We start from the raw sequence: 22,893 nt of genomic DNA on the forward strand, positions 1-22,893 counted from the left end.
TTTATCCAATTCTTCATGGGCTTTCTCTCTCTGTATACTATTTTTTTTTTTTCTTTTTTGCTATTTTTCTGCTGCTTCTTGTATCAATAGGATACCGCAATTAGCCCTGAGGTGGAGGATGTATATCTGCTAGGTGCTTTCTGATATGTAGCTTGAATCGGAGGTTATGTCGGGGTTAAGAAACACGGCATCATTATCGGTGTTTGCTTCGTCTTCATCCTCTTCATTTTTATCATCCAAGAAAACAGGAAAAATCTGCTCATAAGAAGAAGCTTGGTGAGTTTTTCATGCATGTCATGACACTTTATCTGCCTGTGGTGAGAGTTTCAGAGCTGCTAATTCAGATGAAAATAGGTATGGGCTTTGACAGACACTGGATCACATTCCCTGGACACGAAACTTTCGGACATAAAAACCATCCCTTCTGTTATAAGGAGATATATTTCTTCAAAGATATATATTATGTCTTGATGATACTTAATTTTATTTGAGGTAAAGTAAGCAGTTTTATTGGATCCACGTTCGGTAAAATCGTTTCTTCATATTCCAGTTGTATTATTTGTGAAAATAGCAGCAAATCTATGGGAATCATCTCAGCTATATGGTAGTTGCAGGCCTTCATGGTTAAGTCATAGTTAGATAAAAGACCAGATATTTAAATAAAGGACATAAGCAAGCGTACAGCAACACTCTTATGCATCACCATGTTAAACCAACAGGCATACAACATGCTGAAACACACTTCAAACTTACAATACCAGCTACTTCACCAGTCATCTTTTCTGGTAAACTTGGGCTTACCACCCGTAATTTCTAGGAAGGTGGTTTAGGGTGCTGATTGTTCCATGTCTGCAGATCTATTGTGTGATGGCTATCTGTGCTAGCTCCCAGCTGGTAACCAGGGCCAGCTGGTTGCACCATTTTGTCATTGCTGGAGCTGCTTTCAGGAGAGTCAGCTTCTTGTATTTGTCTCCTTACATGGGCTTTTATCAGCTTCTCTGGAGGTATCAGATTATCATGTCCTTCCAACCCATCCAACAGCAACCCATGCTGGCTCCAGACTGATGAAGGTGATAGCAGTAAGGAAAGGACTGCAAGTGAAAGGAATAAACTAGAGGGTTTCATCTTAGACTTCGTAATTGAGGTTGTGTGGTTTATTGAGGGTTGTCGGAATTAATATGGTCGCCAATTTATAGTTCATTACTTGGTTGAGCTTAGCACGCAGACCAAAAAGTACACAGTAAATGAACAGGTTGCAAATGCTAAAAGATTTACAAAATGCATTTTTTTTTTTTGCCTGCAGCAGTGCAGTTTTTATTGCTTTTTAAAGAAACTGTGCATAAGCAACAAGGAATCTGTGTGCATGGTGTCAAGCAACATGCCTGCTCCTTTCCTAATGCCTTGGTGTCAGCAATTCTTGTCAATTGACCTTTAGTATTGGTTTCCTGCAGAAGGTATCTAAGTGCTTAATCTAGTCAAGTTATTAGTGTTACTTGTGACCACATTCACTGCACCATGCCAATAAATTCTTTGTTTCAGCAACATCATTTACTGCTGTCTTACGAGAGTTCTAATTGATCTCTGAATGGTTTTAACCAACAATGTCAATCATGTTGGTAATGAATAATGTTATTAATTTATATGGTAGAAGTTACTGGCTAGTTCGGTTCCTTACATTTTTTGTTAGTAATTGATAATTATTTCTTCGGAGAAAACTTATACTTGGAGGTTTTTGGTTCATGCTGTCTAATCCGTTGTCTATCTGTTATCAGATGTGATATCAAGGTGGATGCTGGCATTGAGGTAATCTCTCAAATTCTGTTTGATGCCTTTACCTAGCATAAAATTGTATCATAAATTTCTCTGGTTGCTCTTCTTGCTCAGCTTCTTCTTCTTCTTCTTCTTTTCCTCCCTTGTTTTTTTGTTTGACGCCTTTAATGTTGATCTAATTTTCTAATTTATTGTACTTCAAAAAATAACTAATTTACACGATACGTTAGCTTCCAAGCAGGAACACCACATCTTGCCGTTTGCTTGAATCTGCTTGATATGCTTATCCGCAGCACTTAATCGTTTCATCCTTATCTGTTTATCCTTAATCCCAATTTGGAGTCCTGTCAAACTTGTGATTGGTTGTAAATGCAGAAGTGGATGTTGGCCATCAGCATAAAGCAAAAATTTTAATCATGGTGCCAAGGCGCGTGCCCTTTTTTTAGATGGTTGCACCATTAATTTTGCACCAAATCATTAGACAAAACAAGGAAACGATGGTAACGAGAGAATATTATCAACCTACATCAACATTTTCGGTTTGAATAAGCAAGTAATTCCAATAAGTTTGATAGAAACTGGCGTAAGGTTGGATCATAACCATAGCTCTATTTGTAGATGGTTTCTGATTTTAGCTAATGGTCATGGTTTCTATATGACCTTGGCCTTTATCTCTTTATTCAATCTACTGGTTCTAGTTAGAGATTCTTTCCACACACATCTACGGCTGAAGCTTGCGTAGAACTATTGAGTTTTAACCTTGAAAGTGGTAGCACTGCATCAGTCGTCATCCCTTCTAGTATCAATTTTAATGTACAGTTGACCGCTTCCACCAGTGATTATTGCGGACTGCTCCAAAACTCATTTTTGTCACAAAGATGTTCAACCAGTGTCACATCTCCAACAACTTGATCATTTATTTTTACCCATAAAAGCTTGGTAATTTATAGAAAAAAAATATAATAAAAATAATGAAAAAAAAAAAATGTTCCATTGCACAAGTTTCCGACCACTTCAGGATCTAGGGAGGACAAGGTGCAGGAAGTTTACCCCATGTCCAAATACGCCATTTCAGTGTCACAGTGGATCAACCACCTCAATCAAAAGCAACCAGTTTGCATTTTCTTCCTATTCCAGTTCCTCGGCCAACCACTACCTGATGCCCTAGTTTCATTTGAATCAGGAAAATATATGACAACTCTAGTTATGCTGTTAGTTAAGCTGATTGAAGTCTGCGATGGGATTTAATAAATGTGCTGAAAAGCAATCAGTTAGGAACTGTTTGGTATTGTTGCCATTCTCTTTTCCTGTTCATCTACAAATTAGTCAGATCTCATATGAAGATTGATGCGGAAGACAGCATGGCAATGAATCTTTGATTCTATAGTATATTTTTTCTTGGATGTTTTAAAACAAAAACAGGAAACAGAAGCAAGACCGAAGGGCTACTACCTGGCAAGAAAAAGTGCACGACATGTTCTAGAGGACCTAGCATATTCCTACACAAGCAGAGACTCTTGACTGCAGAGGTTTCACGCAATTTAAACAATCTGAGCTTTAGATTAGAAAAACAAGATGCTCCTTTCACAATCTCCAGTTCCCTAAAAATAACTTTGAGGGGAAATGGTGGTGGAAATAGAGATAAAAGATAGAATTTTGCAAGAAAAGGGTCCATCTGAGGGAAGTATTATGTCTTGAAGCGCATTTGTACCAAAACAGACTACACACTAACCCGCAACAGCAAGAGATAAAATGCTAATAATATTACAGAGAATCCCCTGATGTGTAACCAGCAAAGTGTTTTAAATATAACCAAGCATCAGCATTAGCTTCATTTGATAGTCTGAACAAGTATCCCAAGCAGTGCAGTATCGAAGCTTACCAGACATGATTTCATTTTTGAGACAAGTTTGCCAGGCATGATTTTTGAAAATGTTGTCATCGCTCGGAACTTGTTCAAAGTCTGGGAATATGAGCCATAGTTTTAAACCAAAAAATTTTCATTGTTAATGCAGTTGATGGCTGCAACTATCAATGACACTGGCTGGTGATGCAGTCACACTGTTTCTAATCGGTGACAACATGTTATAGTTAAAAATTGAATGAAGAGAAAAATTTGTCGAAACACCACAAAGGCTGAGCATGCCTCATCCTCAATGAACTTAAATAGAAAAAGCTTAGTCTACTAGCGAAGATCATATCAGTACTTCAAAACGGACATATTTAAATACCTAGTAGTCACATATGCTAACCTGAAAGTATGAGTGTCACTAACAACATCTTCCAGTAGCTTTTGAGGAAGTTTTCACCGTACCTATGATGTCACCTGCCAATTTTTATTACTAGCAGCAAATTCAACTTAAAATACAGTCATAGACAGTCCTATTTTTATTTGCCTTTTCTTTAACAAATCCTTGATTTTTGTACTTAATTATATCGGACTACAGCACTGAAATCTGATTCACAACATTACCAGTAACATACCATCTAGTGATGGTTTCATGTATTATACTATCCATTGCTGATATAACTCAATTACTACATGCTGCACAACAGCAAAATGTTCAGCTTTGGAAATATCAGAAGTCGGAAAAAAAAGGAAATGTAAAAAGGTTAACCATGTGCAATTTGAACATAGGTGATGAGTCAAAGGAAGAAAATCATCATGTGCACTTCCCACTCCTGCATCTCATGGGTCATTATTTATTTTGATAGCTAGTGTTGATACAATGTACAACAACTTGAGTTCTTAGTTTATAGGTTTCTTATCTAGTTGACTTGTGCTTAATTTGAGAATATCCATGTTGTGACTTTACTAGCATTGAAATGCCACTTCAAAGTCTTAAACAGTAACAAAAAGTTGAATCACATTCTTGATAAGTGATTTTCAAACGCATTAGAATGATATTAATGACCCTAAGAATATTAATAACCATTTCTACTTATCTATACACCATTTTTTTCCAAAGGGCCCAACTTAGAGAAAGCTTATCAAGATTTTAGTTCCCAGTCTCCAGCTAACAAATAGGTGGAAACCGGCACCTACTCCTGATTGGTACAGCATGTGCAGGAACGACCAAAAGAAAGCCCAAATCATAGGTGTTCAAGTCTTCATCAAGGGAAGACCTGAAGGAAACCAGAGTAAAGCTATGATAAAGGAATTTATGCAATTTATAATGAATAAAAAAATTACAACAAAACAAATGAATGGCAAAGAAAGATCTATCACCATTACCCACTATTGGTGTTTATGGATCCAGGTTGCGCGCCCATGATGGGTCAACCTGATCCATTTGAATTTGTGTAGATGAGGGATTTGGTCTCCCACCAATGTGAAAAACTACTCTGTAGTTTTTTTGAACATGATAAAACCATCCCTTCTAAATATATGAGAGGATTTTTATGGTGGTTGTATAACTTACTTCTCCCTCTCCTTCTCTAGACACTCAATTATCTTCTCTATACTTATCCATACAAAGGCATTTAGATTGTAAATCAAGATATATTTTCCTCCTATGATTGCGCTTTGGACTAGCAGCCGGTAATCCAACATCAATTCTTGGGATTTTTCTTGAAAGCAACTTATAAGTTCATACACGTAGTATAAATTTTATGTTAAACTTCATTCTTTTAATGGTATCAGAGCCTATATTGTTGTTGTTCGGCAGGTCTAGTTATTGATTATACCATTGTTTGAGTGTTTAGAAGTTTGTTTCATATGTTTTCGTTATTTGAGAATTTGTTCACTCAACAATGGCAACTTTATGTATATAATGTTTCATGACATGATTTTTTACATATATGTACACCATATAGTATGAAACAATTCTAGAAATTTTGGCATTTCAACTTTGAGTGTGTAAAGAGAAAAATACAATCCTAGTTAAATGACCCAAAAATTGTTTGTCCATATTCTTTCCATAGAATATGTTTGAAGCAATAAAATTTATATGGGTCTATGGAGCTTTTCACAAGCTTCAAATCGGCATATTTTTTGTGAATTGTGGTGTTGTATTTTGAGCGTTTTATCTCTCCATAAATTATTTTTGTTATTTTTTTAAAAAAAAATCTTATTCAAGAAGAGGCTGATCACATGCATTCATGTGATCATGTTCACGAACAGTGCCGCACATCACCATAACAGTTGTTGTGAAGGTTGACTATAGAGTTGACCATTGTGTTCCTCATATTCCCACATCATTGAGTGTTCACCTCACTTCACTTCATAAAAGAGATTTGTTTTTTTTCTCCTCTAGGCTACAAGTCAAAACATTCTGCGAGCACCCCCAAGTGTGTTGAGTTTCTGGTCGCACGTGACCGCAGCCCCCCCCCCCCAAAAAAAAGGATATGCCAAGCCTATGCAGTAGTGCAACGCATGGGCAACATGCGAGGGCCCGTGGCAAGCCACTATAGTGGGCTCCCCCCCATAAAAATTAATTTAATATCATGGTCGGTCGATGGCCCACGTATCAAATATTAAATTGTAAATAGGGGCACGCACCCGCTCATGGACAACGTACGTCTACATGGCGTGCATGCATCGGCACCTAGGTGCTGCACATCTATATGGCACACGCAAGTGCATTATTGAGCTATGAGATTAAATAAAAACAAAATGTGATTTCAGTTTTTTTAAAATTTTGTTTTGTTTATATGCTGCACATGTCCATATGTTTGATGGAATTTTTTTACATTGTTACACTTTATAAATATTTAGATTTTAAATATGGAGTTTCTACCAATAATTCTTTGATGTGTGTACGAATTTGTTTTATATAGATGGCATGCCTAAGGAGAACCAAAAGGGTTCTTAAAACACCTCACATAATTAAGAATTTTGAATGTATGTTGATCTGTAAGTATAAAAGAGAAGAGGTGAATTCAGATTTTGATCTGATTGAGCATATTACTCACCTAGACCATAAATACAAATGGATATTGAATACCAATGAAAAATATCGAAAGATGAAAGTGAATGTGCTAGCAGAAACTTTAACACAAGATTGGTTTGGAACTGTAAAAAGGTTTTGAAAAAATATTGAAATAAGCAAAACATATAAAGATTTAAATTTATTGCTTAAAAACGAATGGGATTGCCATTTGACAAGTGCGGTGAAGCACACTTTTATGTGATCTATGGATGACAAACTCCGATTTTATGGCCATGCTGTTTTTGATCGGACCAATAGTGGTCTACTGACACGAGGAGTAGGAGATAGGATTAGGGATGAAGTTCTTAAGTTAACTAAGTCTAAAGAAGAGGATTAAATGAGTATTAATCCTAATGATTGTAAATATTGTAATTGTAGTTGTATAGGAACTAATGAATATTTGTTTCATGTTATACATGAATATTTTTTTGATATAAAAACTCTATGATATATTATATGTATGTTTGTTTCAATATAAAATTTTGCATTAAGTGGCAATTCTAAGATAACAAGTAATTAATATGTAGAACTAAAATTTTACACTATGAAGTAAAATTTATGATAATTGGATGTTAGGATAAGGGATGATGACTAGGAACATTGTGAACTTTCGATACCATGCCTTGCGTTAAATTATCATTAATTTAATTATCATGAGTAGTAGAATATATGTGTTGTGCTGGATATTGACTTGAATCGTATCTCTCTGTAATACAAAGAATGGCTTCAAAGAATATTATTACTGACTTAAACAAAGATGACAATTTGAATGAAGATAATTATGGTATTTGACGCTTTAAGATCCAGTACATTCTAGAAGAATAAGAAGCACTAGAGGCTATCAACCATGTCATGATGGAACCTAAGCAAGAGAATATTGTCCAATATAAGAGAGACATGAAAGCTTATCAAGCATGAAAAAAGAAAGATTCCACTGCACGTAGTATTCTAATAAATTAATGGATGACAATTTTGTCCTTGGATATCAACAGCATCCCATTGCTTATGAAATATGGATTATCCTAAAGAGGAAGTTAGGAGGCACCACTATCACTAAACTGAGATAGCTAACTATCAAATTTGACATATATAAGAAACTACCCAATCATACTATCAAACGTTTGAGAGAGATGTCAAACATGATTAGGGAGCTGAAATCAGAAGAACACTATCTCATAGAGGAATAGCAAGTTTAGGTTGTAATTTGGTCTCTCCCTGATAGTTGGAAGCACATAAAGGTCAATTTGACTCACAATGATAGTATCAAGATCTTTGATGATGTTGCTCGCAATGTTGGGTTGGAAGTGAATGACTTGGGGTTGTTAAAACTTTTGGACAAGCATATGTTGCTGCAACCAATTCTAGAGAAGCTTCAGGCTCTAAATATAATAAGAAATGAAAATAGAATGGAAAGGGAAAGGGAAAGAAAATTGGATTTTGTTCCAAGAAGAATAAAAAAAAGTGGTTCAAAACGAGAAGGCACTTTGACAAGGAGAAAGCAAAAATGAAATACTATAACTATGGCAAAAAGGGTCATTTTGTTCGTGAATGCTCCAAGCAAAAGAAGATAATATTTAACACAACTTTTAATTATGCATATATTTCTAGCACTGCATTATATCACCAAATCTTATCCTTTGTGGATTATAGACATAGGAGCCACAAACCATATAGCTAGAGATAGAAGTGCATATATAGAGTTTCATCGTATTTCTACATGAATAAAATTGATATGTAGGAAACAATACTAGAATTGAAGTTAAAGGAATCAAGACATGTAAGTTAAACCTTCGTGGTGGCCAAACTTTACCTGCATGATATCCTCTATGCATCTGAGATCCGACGAAATTTAATATATGTAGTTGTTCTTCTGAGTGTAGAGTTTAGCTTGAACTTCTATGATGGTTGTGTGTATATCTATTATAATATTATGTTTTATAATAATGGGTATGTATCTAACGGTTTTATGGTACTAGATGTTGAAAATTCTATGTATAATTATAATGAACGTTATTTTTCTTTAATTGCTCATACAAGCCATTCAAATATGGATGAGAATGCATGGCATGCTAGATTAGTACACATTGAGCAAGATGGAATGAATAGATGAGCTAGAGAGGGCTCATTAGGCTTACTCAACAAAATTAATTTGCCCACATATGAGCATTACCTAGTAGAAAAATGATAAAAAACCATTTAATAAAGCTATTAGAGTAGAACTTCCATTATAGTTGCTCTACTCTGACATTTGTGGTCTGATGAGTGTGAGGGCGAGGCATGAAGCCTCATATTTCATTACATTCATAGATAATTTCACACGATATGATCGTATATATCTGATTGCTCATAAATCTGAGGCACTAGATTATTTCAAAAAATATGTGACCGAGATTAAGAATCAGTTAGAGAAAAAGGTGAAAATCTTAAGGACAGACCAAGGGCATGAATATCTATTAGAACAGTTTAAGGAATTTTAGAATTTCATGCGATATGGTCATGTTGCTGAGAGAAGAAATAGAACTCTTTTGAAAAATGGTTAGATATATGATGGTGCAGGCTAACTTGTCAATCTCCTACTCGAAGATGCTTTGTTAACTGCGACCTATATACTTAATCGAGTGCCTCAAAATTAGTTACCTTCACTTCCTATGAGTTATGGACAAATAGAAAACCAAATTTGAGCGATTTAAGATCATGGGGATTAGTGGCTTCTATTCATGATTCTTTTCATAAATATGAGAAGTTGGGCCCTAGAGGAAAGAAATCTATTTCATTAGGTACCCAAAACACTCCATTAGATATATGTTCATTGGTAAGCATGCAAATGGAGGTTTAACTGAAACTGAATCACAAGATGTCACTTTCGTAGAGAATGAGTTTCCTAACAGGGTGAAGTTGATGAGAATATTCCTATATATGAGTTGGAGGATTCAAGTAATACTAAAATAGTTGAGGTACATAAGAAACTACCTCAACATTTTGAGTCAAGTAGGAGTGAGAAGTTACCTGATAAGTCTCCTCTATAAGAATTGCAACTACATAAAAGCAATAGAAAAAGTATTCCTTATCATCGCTTTGAGATTAAAGAAGAAACCTTGATGGTTACTATACAAAGAAGAGGAAGAACCTAAAACTGTAAGCGAATCTCTATCGTGCCCTACAAAGGAAGAGTGGAAAAAGGCCATAGAAGAAGAAATGGGATTGATGGAAAAGAACAAAGTCTGAGAATTGGTTGATCTATCTAATGGACTAGGATCATTAGGAATAAATAGGTTCTCAAGATTAAACGAAAGGTAGATGGATCAATTGAGAGGTATAAAGATCGACCAATTGCGAAAGAATATACCCGATAGGAGGGTATTGACTTTGAGGAAATTTTCTCACCAATAGTAAGGTTTGCCTTTATTTGTCTTATCCTAGCCATAATGGCATAATTGAATTTAGAATTGTACCAAATGAATGTTAAAATGTTATTTCTCAATGAAGAATTAGAAGAAGACATTTACATGAAACAGCCTATAGGTTTCCTTGCTAAAGGTCACAGCATAGGTATGTAAACTCAAAAAATCAATATATGGCCTAAAGCAGACATCTAGATAATGGAATTTGAGATTTCATCAAGTGATAATTTCATATGGTTTTACAATGATAGATAAAAATGACTGTGTATGTCAAACATTCACAAGAAAAGTTTACAATATTATCACTCTATGTGGATGATAGTTTACTGGCCAGAAATGACAAGGAATATGTCATAGCTACAAATGGATGGTTATCTTTGAAATTTGAAATGAAGGACATAGGAGAAGCAAGTTATATACTTGGTACAAAAATGCATAGAGATTGTTCAAGAAACCTTATGACTTTATCACAAGAAATGTATATAAAAAATTCTTAAGCATTTTCATATAGAAAATTATAACCCATTTGATACTCCTGTAACAAAAGATAAAGGCTTAAGCCTCAAAATATATCCAAAGACTCCAGAAGAAAGAAAGAAAATGACTAAAGTACCATATTCTAGTGCAGTTGGAAGCCTTATATATATTATGATATGTACAAAGCCTAACATATATTATGCAGTGGGTCTAGTCAACCAATACCAGTCTAATCCAGGACCAAGTCATTGGAAAGATATCAAGAGAATCCTAAGATATTTGAAAGGCACTATGAATTATTCCCTTTGCTACGAGGGAAATGACTTATGTTTAAAGGGATTTATGGATGCTGATTGGGGTGGAGATCTAGATGAGCATAAATCCACTTCAAGTAATGCATTTTTATTCATTAATAGTGCCATCCCTTGGAGTAACAAGAAGCAAACTTGTATAATATTGTCCACGATGGAAGTTGAATTTGTGGCTTATTCAGCAGTAGTACAAGAAGACATCTGGTTGAAAAAATTTCTTAAGCATTTGAGATTCTTGAATGATAGTAAGAGTCCAGTGACTATACACTGTGATAGTCAAGTAGCCATTGTCTTTGTGAAGGATCCCAAGCATCACTACAAAACTGACCATATTGGTATCAAGCGCAACTTTGTGAAAGACATTATATAGCATAAAAAGAGATGACTTTGCAATACATTCCGACATATCAAATGATAGCAGATTCGCTCACCAAACCAATTACTAGAGACATATTTGTTGAGCATGTAAGATCTATTGGATAAGAAGGATATGATGCATTTTGCAAAGTACAATTTGTTCATATGACTCTGTATATATCTTCCTATTGATATTTAATAGATGATGTTTGTTTAAAAAGATGCTCGAGATTATTATGGTTAAGTTCCATATTTGATAAGAAACATATACACACAATAATATGTGCTAGGCATATATTATGAAAGTATGTCGATAGACTAAGATTGGCCTTCTCACATGGGCAATCGTATCTGATGTTTTTTTTGAAGATATGTAGAGATGAGATAGTTTTAAGCTAATATAAACCTTAAGTTGAAATTTGAGCTTAAAACAATTGTCGCCTTGACAAAGAAGTCAAGATGAGGTTACTTAAATACTTTAAAAATAATAATATTGTAACCAGGGTAGACGACCCCACCGTCTACTTAGTCTATTTAAAAGCCAGACATGAGTTCTTAATTGTCAAGAAAGGAAGGGCATTTGAAGGATTCATCAGGTTGTGATGTGTCTGAACTCATGTCTGTATGCTACCTGCAACACTATAATTACATATGCTAAATTGAGAAAGAGAATTAATATCGTAGCAAATGATTCATGCTATGTATGCTAAGACAACCAAAAAAGGTTAGTGAGAGAATGAATCGCTGCTTCTTCATCATATGAGATCCTTGAAATTTATATGACCTATAATAGTACCCTTAGGACTTTTAACTGCTTCTTGAGATTTAATTGTTTCAATGGGAGCTACTTTAATATGCAACTAATGACCATGATAATACGGTCTAATGAAGCATATTTAGAAAAGCTGTTAAATTGAAATTGAGAAATTCAAGTTGAAAAGGAAGACTATTTATCTGCATCCTTATTTATATTCATCAGTCAACCAATTATATCATATTCATTAGTCAACCAATTATATCAATTGTGAAAGTTTGAGATATAATTATGGATATAAGTAGTGTTTATGGTCTAGCATGGTCTCATGTACATTAAAATTTATTTTAAGAAATTAAAGATGCTGAGATCGATGTAACAAAAGGAGTGTGGGATACAGCAAGATATTTTTTGTTCAGGATTCAAGCTGTTATTTATCTTTAATAGATGAATAGTTATAAAAATTCAAATATGCTTACTGGACACACGATCATTTGCCAAGTATAAATATATGGATATGTGAGTACTATAAAGAATGGTACATATTTATGTGGGAACAAAGTCGAGCCTATCATGTGCGAGTGAGAGATGTTGGTGTTTATGGATCTAGATTGGGCGCCTATGATGAGTTGACCCGATCTGTTTGAATTTGAATAAATGAGGGAGTTGATCTCCCACACCAAAATGAAAAACTACAATGCAGATTTTTTTTCTTTTGAACGTAAGAAAGCTATCCCTTCTGAATATATAAGAAGATTTTTATGGTGGTATTTCTCCCTCTCTTTCTCTAGACATTCAATCATCCTCTCTATACACACACAGAGGCATTTAGATTGTGAATCAAAGTGTATTTTCCTTCTGTGATTATACTCTAAATTAGCAGCCAGTAATCCAACATCAATTCTTAGGATTTTTCTTAAAAGAAACTTTTGATTTCATACTCTTATTATAAATTTGATGTTAACTTCGTTCTTCACCCACAATCAATGAGAATGTTACCAAAGATAATATGCATGCAAGTTTGCAGCTAAAAGGTTTCCATCACTTCAAGGATCAGTCATGTATACAGCTGGAGCTTATAGACACAGAGCTATGTGCCTAAACATGCATTTGCTCTTCAACATTTTATTTTAGAGAAAAACATAATGGTTTTTCTTGAAAAGATTACCCCTAAACACTCTAGACACTTACTCAAAGGAGGCTCAATCATGTTCCTTGATATTTATCATACAAGAAATTTGGGAACTAACATCTTTCTCAAGTAGTGAGTAACATAACATCCACCTATAAATACACTTCCACTCTGCTGACTGCTCACAACATTTTGCATCAAGAAACTACAATAGGTGGTCAAAGCTGCATGATCCAAATTCTGGCTCATACTCAGAGAAGTGCTTGCCAACGTCTTCTCAAATTTGATTTATGTGAAGGTAATGAACATCGATATTAATATATATCTAATAAAGAAACAACAAGATAGAAGTGGACATGGCATGAATAGCTTCTTGCTGATCGGAGATTTTTTTTTTTTCTTCTTACAAAGTCACCTATGAGCCTCTACATGCAGGTCAGGTTTTTGAATGGTTTTCCGTACACTGGCCATCTCGCTGTCAGTTTATTGCACAGAATCCAAAACCCTTACATCTTGTTCGCTGATAGCCACCAATAAGTTTGCTTAAATTAGGAAGTAAATTACTCTTGGATCCATTTAATTATGCACGCCCAAGTCTCAGACTCCCACCCGATTGCCACTTTAGGTTGCTAGGATTTACACTTATAACTGAACATTTGGGGTTTTTTTTTTTTCAACAAAAGAATGATCGGGGATCATTTTTTAAATTAAAAAAAAAAAAAAAAAAGAAAGAATGGAACTCCAATGTGATATTTCAAGCCCCAGAAAGAGAGAGAAGAATGCCACACGTTCCAAACTAGCAGTCACAGAAAATAAACACCAAACTCAGCCGCCTTCAAGAATTTGTGAGAATTCAAATTCCACCCAAAAGATGAGAAGTTTCACATGGTATGTTTATCAAACAAGAAGATGCCAGAAACCAGCGGGAAAGAGAGGAAGAGGGACCGACCTGAAATAGAATAGTGAGGCAAGCTAGTGGAGCCGTGCTGGTCTTGCTGACCTCTCCGGCAACGCCTCCCGCCAACCGGTGCGCCACCGTCCCGATCTGCGGCTGGTGTTGTAGCCCTCTGCTGGCCATTCTGCTGGTAGGGGTGCGCGGACGAGTACCGCAGGATCCCGCCCTCGACGGCAGCGCAGTGGCCAAAAACGCCTCTGTCCCCCGCCCTCATCCGCGCCTCCGTCTGCATCTCCGATCTCCTTCTCCCGCCGCGTCCCCGAAGACTTAGAAACAGGCGGGGAGGCTCCAGAGCCGGGTATGGGAGCGAGATCCATTCCTTTCTTGGTTTTTTTTTGTTGTTTTCACTTTTTTTTTTTCACTTCTTTTTTTCTTTTCCCGGTCGGTTCGTGATGTCCATCGGGGCCAAGGTAGTCACATTCAAATTCTTGCATGCATCCTCCAAAGCGGGAACCAATAGAACAACCAATACCGTGGTTCCTACTTCCCTACGAGTTGCTAGCTGCACCGAAGGAAAATATATGTGTAATGGGTTGGCACATGGTGAACATGCAGAGCATCCAGTTCCATGAACTTGTTACCGACATTAAGGGTGAGGTTAAGGGAAAATCTGGAAAGAACGATCATTAATTAATAAAGAAAGAAAGAAATACTAGTCAATTCTTAATTATATTGCATTAATAACCCATCATGCATTCACGACTTTACTGGCAAAATATCCATGATGCATCCATCGATTAGCAAAAGTCCAGGTAATTAGCAAAAGATTCATCGCACAAAAACTTTTGCAATCAAGGCACACTTTTATCTTGACCATCACATGAAAATTATCCCTAATGGTTGGAACGGCCGTGCACCATGGTCATGAAAATGATTCAATTGCAGTACATACTACATAATATTATGTATAACATAGACTATGTTATTTTATTTATATTACTAATATTGGTGTGATATTTTTGTTCATACTATAGCATTACTAATATCATGATATTAATAATATTTACTGTTAAATTCTTTTAAAGTAATTATTATTCAATAATATCATTATATTAATATTAATGTATTAATAATTATACATTATATTATATATTATTTAGATCTGTTTCATTTTTTTAGAGATTTACATTGATTTATCCAAATACAAGTATCGAACTAATCAATTCTAATAACTCCTAAGAATGGATTTTCCAAGAATGTTTTCCCATTTCCGAATTATGTTCCTGTAGTCAAACATGCCGATAAATTGTATGAACATCCGATGTCCAACCCAACTTTGAATTCCTGCCAACGTAGTCCAAACAATATCAAGTGCGCATATATCACTCGGACAAGTTTGGATTCACCCTTAAATTATTTTATTAGATGCACTTTAAGATGATTACAAAGCAATTTATTGTACGTTTAGAGTAGACCATTTGCAATAACATAGATAAATTCTAACCTAAAAAAAATATTTTACTATATTTTATATAATAGCAAATAATTTTTTTTTTTAAACAGCTTATGGTAAAGCTAAACAAATATACATAGCAGCACCCCTTTCCCTAAATACCCTCGCCAACAGACTAGCAAGGACTGGAAAGCGCCTGATAAATTTGGGCTCCACGATGCGATTGCTGACAAAGACCACAGAAGACCATGAACGAGAAAGGGTTGGACACCGTAAACGCAAGTCCTTCCCTCACTACATCACTAACAGTGCATGTCATTTCCAAGAAAGTCGCTTGTTCCGCACAGTACATGTCATTTCCGAGAAGGAGACGCATCGGCCACCACAACACTCACTAATATTTGCTCTTGGCGCACCCTAGAGCCCATGATCTTTGCATCAACCTTCTCACATACCAGCTTGCCACTTTAAATAACAGAACAGAGGTACAGGTTCCGTAGAAGACGTTACCAGCATTAACGTGCATGGAAACCTACCACAGATTAATCCTATCAATCAACGCTCTTAACTTAACAAAGGACATAGGTGTGCACCCCCATAAGTTGTTGAATTACAACCACCCAAAAGAAACAAGACGGTACGCCAATAACAACAATCAAACCATTTGACATGGGATTGAGTGAAAACTATAAATTAGCTCCCATAATCTATCCAAGTTCGGTCTTGGCGGGACACAAGCACGCAACTCCAGTTCACAGACAAGCCTGCCCCCCCTCGACATGACAAATGGGCTCCAATATATTTCGACCATATATCTAGCAAGCTAACATCAACTCAAACATTCTTTTAATATCATTTTCTCGCACGCTTAGCAACTTAAGCTTGCAGGTCGATTAATATAAACACTTCATACTCTACATTCAAGTAAATGTATCAATACTACACTACCATCGTTTCCTGTTTCCCTTCCCAGCCAACTCAAATTAACAGCATCCTAGCCAGCTTGCCCTCACATTCTGTACATGAAAAATAAAATCAGTGCGTGTCTAGAAGAGAAAATATTCTCCAGGCTTTATTGGATCTGCCTGTATTCACTACAGGATCCAGCAACAATTTAAGAGAACAAATAAATCTACATACCTGCACGTACCCCATGAAGGACAACCTTCCAAACTCCTGCTTGGAGACTTCAAGTCACACAAAGTCTTCGGTTTATCAACAACGACGTGATTACTTGAGCAAGAAATCAGTCATGAAGGAAATGCCCGCCAGGTATCCTTTCCAAAGCGCCGGTCATGCTCCCCAAATGCACCCATCACATAAGCATCACTGCAGTCTTCAAGGCCATAACAGCGAACAACATTCATGGGAAGTGACTCTGCTAAGCAAACCCCGTTATTTTGATGGAGGCCCAGAGTGAGAGAAACATTACCATTTGCATTACTAGCAACATTCATTCCGTGCTGATGGCTGGATAAATCATCGTAGACAAAATTCAAGGGTTCCTGGAGGTGGTTTGGCATGCGAGTGAAGTCGTCTTGAAAGAGTTTGGTGGATGGGTTTTGATTCTTTTGACTGCTGGTGCCATGGAGTGGCTGAGAACTGGAGGGAATTCCGATGGATTCTGATGGTTGATTAGTTTGCCCTAGGTCATTATGGTTTCTATCAACTGCTGGGGCCTTCTGCAGTTGTTGCATCTCCAGAGTGTGTATCTCTTCAACCATAGGCTTCCAAAGTCTTACTCTTGCATTGATAAACCAGTTTGAGACCTGCTTGAGACGAAGATTGTGATTAGTACAATATATTGTCCTTCTGCAAGGATGAAGAACCATAAAAAACAATATATTCAAGGCAAAAATGGGGTATTCAAGGCGAAAAATAGGGGGTCGATCATCCATATAAGAAATCAGACGAAAGATTGGTGCCATTAATTCAAAATGTTGGCTTTTTCCCTTTGGAGTCATCAAGTCTTTCTTCTTAGTCATATTTTGATTATAGGGTAATATATAACAGCCACAGTGCAGTAGCAATTTTCTCCAACAGAAAGTCCTCATTCAATTAGACAAGGAATGGAGAGACAACAGAACTTGACCCATGCTTCAGTGTCTAACATACAAATTCCTAGTTAAGTAAATATAACATAAAATAGATTTTGCTTACCTGGTTTCTTGATAAACCTGTTTGTTTAGCCAACATCTGTTTGTCGGTGTCGGTCGGATATCTGGAAATCAGTGATGAAACCATATAAATAGGCACCTATATGCATAGATCTGGAAAAGACGAGGACAGCCCACAAGTTTTGAGTAAAATAAATCTAGCCATTTTCCCATTCATTTTATTTCCTAGTGGCTCAGAACCTCAGACAGCCATATTGGCCATTTGGAGGAAAAAAAATGGAAGGTGATACTGGTGGTTCCAGCGAAGCAAATGGAGCCAATATGTTTTTTATTTATATTATAAAACAACCCAACATGTAGATACACCCACTGATTTTCTGCATGCATTATTTACCTCTACTAAACACTACCTTGTCTTATAGCCATACTTACAGATGATATACTACATCCCTATCCACAGCACATAACAAGTGGCCCATGCTCCACCAGACAGTGTCTCAACAAAGATGTCAAGAAGACTGTGTCCTCTCGTATGTAGAACATCATGTGAATGAGTTTGCCTTTCGATTCATGACAGCTAATTTGCTGTTGTCAGCATAATGGCTATTCATCCATTTGACTGTCTGGTGGGCGTGCTGATATTACATATCATATATATCCAACCATGGTTAGCCAAAAAAACAACTTTCCAACTAGAAAGTGAAAAAGAAGCCCCCCTTTTTAAGTATTACACTCAACGATATTACAAAAGTAGTTCAAGAAGTTTAGCCACTCACGGGTGCAAGAAGTGTTCAAACAACCATGCACGTAGTACAGACACTGCACGTTCAGGAAGTCCTCGTTGGGGCCGCCAAACATGTGCCTGACCAAAAGTGCCAGAGTTGTTTGATGCTCTTTGATGACCAACACCACCACTTATGAGCCCAAAGCTTGAACTCTCTTCTCTATTGAGGCCATCTATTCCGAGAACCTTGTTTGTGTGCTGAAGTTGATTAGATATCTTATTTTTGAGGGACCTGAAGTGCTTCAACATGGCCTTGAGGGCCATGCAGGCATATGGAGCTGCACCACTCAAGCCTGACACTGATTCAAATGATGTGATAACTGCTTGCACCTGTTGATAGCATTGTTTGTATTTTCTGTAGACCTACAATAATGTCATTGGAAGAAAATTACAAAAAAGAAACAACAGATGGTAGGATCCCAAAACATATATAAAATACCCCGAATGAACTATTGTAGGACAGAAAACTACTCCTTGGGTGGTCAACAAATCAAATAAAACTGCAGTTTGAAAAAAGAATTAATCGAATTCTGAATGCAAGTCAAGTCCAACTAAAAAAAAAATTGCTCATGATGATTCCATGCAGAACATAATGACCTAAGAAGGATCAAAGAAAAGAATATAATTAAAATGAATAATTTAAGAGTCATGGAAATATATCCAGCATGAAACTGCATTTCAATATGATGTTTTGGTTTCCAATTTTGTGCCCCAACATAAAGATTTAGCAATTTTTTTGTCATCTTTCCACCCTATTATAGACTGTGTCAAAGTCTGGATAGTTCCAGGTGTTTCATCCCTTAGTTGCATGATCTCAGACTACCCATAATAATGGAAATTCCCTTACCTGCAGTGGCAGACCACTCTCTATATAGCTCAACCTGCCTCATACCGAAATTCTGCAGGGAAGTTATCGCATGTTTTAATGATAACAGATGAAAAGCATAAATTCAAATCCTTTTAGATTTCCCCTTCCAATACAAAGCAGTCATTTAGTCATTCTAATGCTTATGTTCAAGGAAAAGCAAGATATCCTGATACCTCCAGCACTGCAAATTGAAAGCCATATAGCTTTAACATGACCAAGAGAATCTTATGCAATTAAAAGTACTGTCTAAGTAATTCAATAGGTCATGAAACATATAAGAATATGCTTCTGCTTGGGTGCATGAAGAATTCTGGAGCAAGCTAGATCAAATATTATGTCATTCTTGATATTTAAAAAGCAAAATCATTTAGGAATCATCTGAAATCTGAAGTAACAACTGATGTAGATCATCAGAAATATCAAACATATGAAAGGATAATGCTGTGGTTATAATCATTCAAGACATAATAGCATCACTTTGAGAAGGTAACATGATATATATATATATATATATATATGCACATGTTTTTAGCATTGTTGGAAGAAGACATGCAGTGGATAGCACATACAACTTGTAGGAAAAAAAAGAATACATTGCCTAACTCGAAGACTTTTTGTTTACTCCCACATGACCGCACTTATTTACAGACAATCAAAAGGCATGTTACCAAGAGACATGTCTTTTCAAAGAGACAATTCTTTCAATATTGAGACACCTTAATAAGTGACATGTCCTTTTAGAAGGGACATAGTTCTTACCAAAAGACATATCTTTTTAGAAGGGACATAACTCTTACTAAGAGATGCCCTTTCAAATTAATGGGATACAAACTAATGCTAAGAGACACATCTCTTAGACTAAAAGACACCAATAAACATGTTTATATACCGATAAAATAGTGATTCGACACTCATTAATGTCTCGTACAGATTTCTCTCAACTATGTTTCACAAAAACCACCAGGAAACTGCTCGATTTTAGCTGCTTAGAGCTGAACAACCACAAATCATCCATATGGGGGAAAAGAGAAGCGGGGGGGGGGGGGGGGGGGGGGGGTGCGGCGGAGGATGGCCCATGCCTTCACTCATGGCCTAAGGAAGCATGGTCTTCATCCATCAGGATATCCAGCTAAGCACAAGCAATATATTGTTTCTGTGATATCAACTACGATCTGCTGAATTTGTTGATGCAAGCTGGTTGTTAATTAACATAATTCACTCATAAATGGAGTTTTATAAAGGTAGATTTTTCTCTCTAAAATAAATGATTTATAGAAAAAACCTTGCTAACAGCCCTATATTATGTCATCTAACAAAGTCTACCTCATGAAGCAACATTCAAGTCTATGAAGTAAATGAGTAAATGATATGAAGTTCTCAACTTTTTTAGGCATAAAAAAGTGTTCCTCAAAAAATCCTTCATTCCTAAGCGGCAATACATTTATAGTCACAAATTCCACACCGAATTTTCCCAGTGTGGGTAAACTACGAAGCACTTTGAACAACACTAAACTTCCGCCTCAAATTCTCCCCATGATGCAATTTTCGTTCCATGATGAGTAGCAAACACGTTGTTCATCTCCATTTTGTTTTTCCTTACAATACAAAGTAGACGTATATTCCTCTTTCTCATATTTGAATATCATAAAATCAAGCTCCAAAAGCTTCTATATGTCCATAAGAATATAATGGTAGCTAATTAACTAAAACATTATTTTTCAAGAAAAACTAACTAAAACTATGGACCAGACAACACGATCCGACAACGCCAGCATTTACAGTTCCGTACAGCAAGTTGACCAGCTGACTTCAGGAATATCGAATAAATGCTAGGTTAAACCATTCAAAAGCAGGTGGTGTAAAAGTAACAGTCGCAGTAAATCAAGAAATACTTCATCGATCTGAAAGAACTAAGCTAGCCTAAGCAGCGAGCATCACCAACAGCACGAAACATAAAAAACCTACCATCTCCAGATAAGCAAAGATTATATCTCAAGTAATTATAGTTATAACCATGATATAAATTCACGACATGACCATGATCTCGGACAGTAACAAGATTCTACCGGTTGCATCCAAAATCTCTTGACATGAAAGAACACGGGAATAATTTAATAATTTACGATACGCCTCGAGAAGTAGCAGAACTGGAGTTGAGAGAACTGAGACAAAGCGTGGCAGCTGGCGAGTCCTTGGGTAGCAATAAAGAACAGGAAAATAAATGAACGAAAATCCAAGAAAGCAGGCCAGGTTGTTTCATGAGCTGGACTCCCACCTCATCAAGCATGGACACGAGCGTCGTCTTCGTCCACCGATTCTCCGCCCCCGAGATCGCACCCTCCTCCACCCGTCCTCCGGTCAACCCCTCCATCTCGTGATGTTCCTCCGACGAAAACTCCGGCGGATCGGCGTCAAGGAGCATTCCTCCGCCGCCACTGCCACCACCAGGACCTCGTCCTGGTCTGCCTCCCACGTCGCAAATCTCCTCTAGAAGTTGCCGCGCGGGCTCGAGGAACGGGGAGCGGTTCAGGACGGCGGCGTAGCCGGTGAAGGGGCCGAAGGGTCCCGTGGTCCTCTGCGCCGGCCCGATGGTGAACTGGTGGTGAGGCGAAGAAGGCGGAGGCGGCTTAGAAGAAGAGGAGGCAAGTGACAGCGAGAAGCCCTGGTGAGAGATCTGGTGGCCGGAGAATTGGGTAGTGGGAGAGAGACTGTAGCTAGGGTTTTGAGGATAGAAGGAGGAGGAGGAGGAGGAGGAGGAGGAGGAGGAAGAAGGGAGGAAGGTGGTGAGAGAGCCTGGATCGTGGTGGAGGAAGAATAAGGAGGTGGACGGCGGGGATTCCTCCGGTGGGAAACGGAGCTTCTCTCGCCGGCTATGTTGGGGCACGTGGTACATCTGGTGGTGGTGGTGGTGGTGGTGAAGTAGATGCTCCTGTCCTCCTCCGCCACCACCGACGTATCCCTCCGCCGCCGACGACGACATCTCTCTTTGTCAGCGTTTCCGTTTCTTTTTCTCTGCTTTAAAACGCTGGAGAGAGCGAGGGCGGAGACGAGAAGGGCCGCCTTTCACTTTTGCTTCTTTTTCTTTTGTTCCTCCTTTCTGCAAAGGGGGTGAGATAGTGAAGGGTGACCAATGAAAGCGATAAGAGAATGGGGACTTGGGAATAGGGTTATGATGAGAAGTTAGAGTGAGAAAATTCATAGACAGAGAAAGAGTTAGGGTTGGGCTTGGAATATTTTTCGGAAGGATGGTGGGTAACTTGTGCCGCTTCCTAGATTCCATGCGTTACAAAGTGTATTTTATCATGCATTTGTAATAGTTAGTTGGTTAATTAAGAAGTTGTTAATTATATGATCCATGCTGTACCATAAATAGACGGTTTAAAGGCTAAACGAAAGAGATTTATAACGTAATTGGAGGGTAATTACGCTAGAATCTAAAATTTAAAATGCTTGGTAGTGCGGCAGTAGAATACCGATACCGTAACTAAGACTTCTTGCTTCACTGCCAAAAAAGAAAAAAGAAAAAAAAAAACTAACACGGCTTATTATTCTTAATAATTCAGGTGGCCGCTAATTGAGATAAGTGGGACCTTCTACGAAGGAAACGTTACATCCAACCATGGCCAGGCTGGGGCCTACATGG

At 37.2% G+C, this 22,893-nt stretch overlaps 1 protein-coding gene across 6 annotated transcripts; it reads right to left on the reverse strand.

Annotated features, from left to right (window-relative positions):
* Positions 1–731: 731 nt before the first annotated feature.
* LOC105052163 (BEL1-like homeodomain protein 9) lies at positions 732–22,428 on the reverse strand. 6 transcript variants are annotated; one of them, XM_073244657.1, is made up of 6 exons: positions 21,526–22,428; positions 18,375–18,745; positions 17,642–17,702; positions 16,622–17,250; positions 14,083–14,698; positions 732–1,061 (listed from the first exon to the last, which is right to left on the reverse strand). In XM_073244657.1, the coding sequence occupies exons 1-4, from the start codon at positions 22,228–22,230 to the stop codon at positions 16,732–16,734; spliced, it is 1,656 nt and encodes a 551-aa protein (XP_073100758.1). In that variant the 5' UTR covers positions 22,231–22,428; the 3' UTR covers positions 732–1,061; positions 14,083–14,698; positions 16,622–16,731. The 6 variants fall into 6 exon arrangements, with proteins under 6 accessions (XP_073100758.1, XP_073100760.1, XP_073100759.1 ...); XM_073244659.1 differs by lacking the exon at positions 732–1,061 and adding an exon at positions 2,668–2,926; XM_073244658.1 differs by lacking the exon at positions 732–1,061 and adding an exon at positions 2,668–2,934.
* Positions 22,429–22,893: the final 465 nt, after the last annotated feature.

Source organism: Elaeis guineensis, chromosome 10 (genome assembly GCF_000442705.2).
Source record: "Elaeis guineensis isolate ETL-2024a chromosome 10, EG11, whole genome shotgun sequence".
NCBI lineage: Eukaryota > Viridiplantae > Streptophyta > Magnoliopsida > Arecales > Arecaceae > Elaeis > Elaeis guineensis.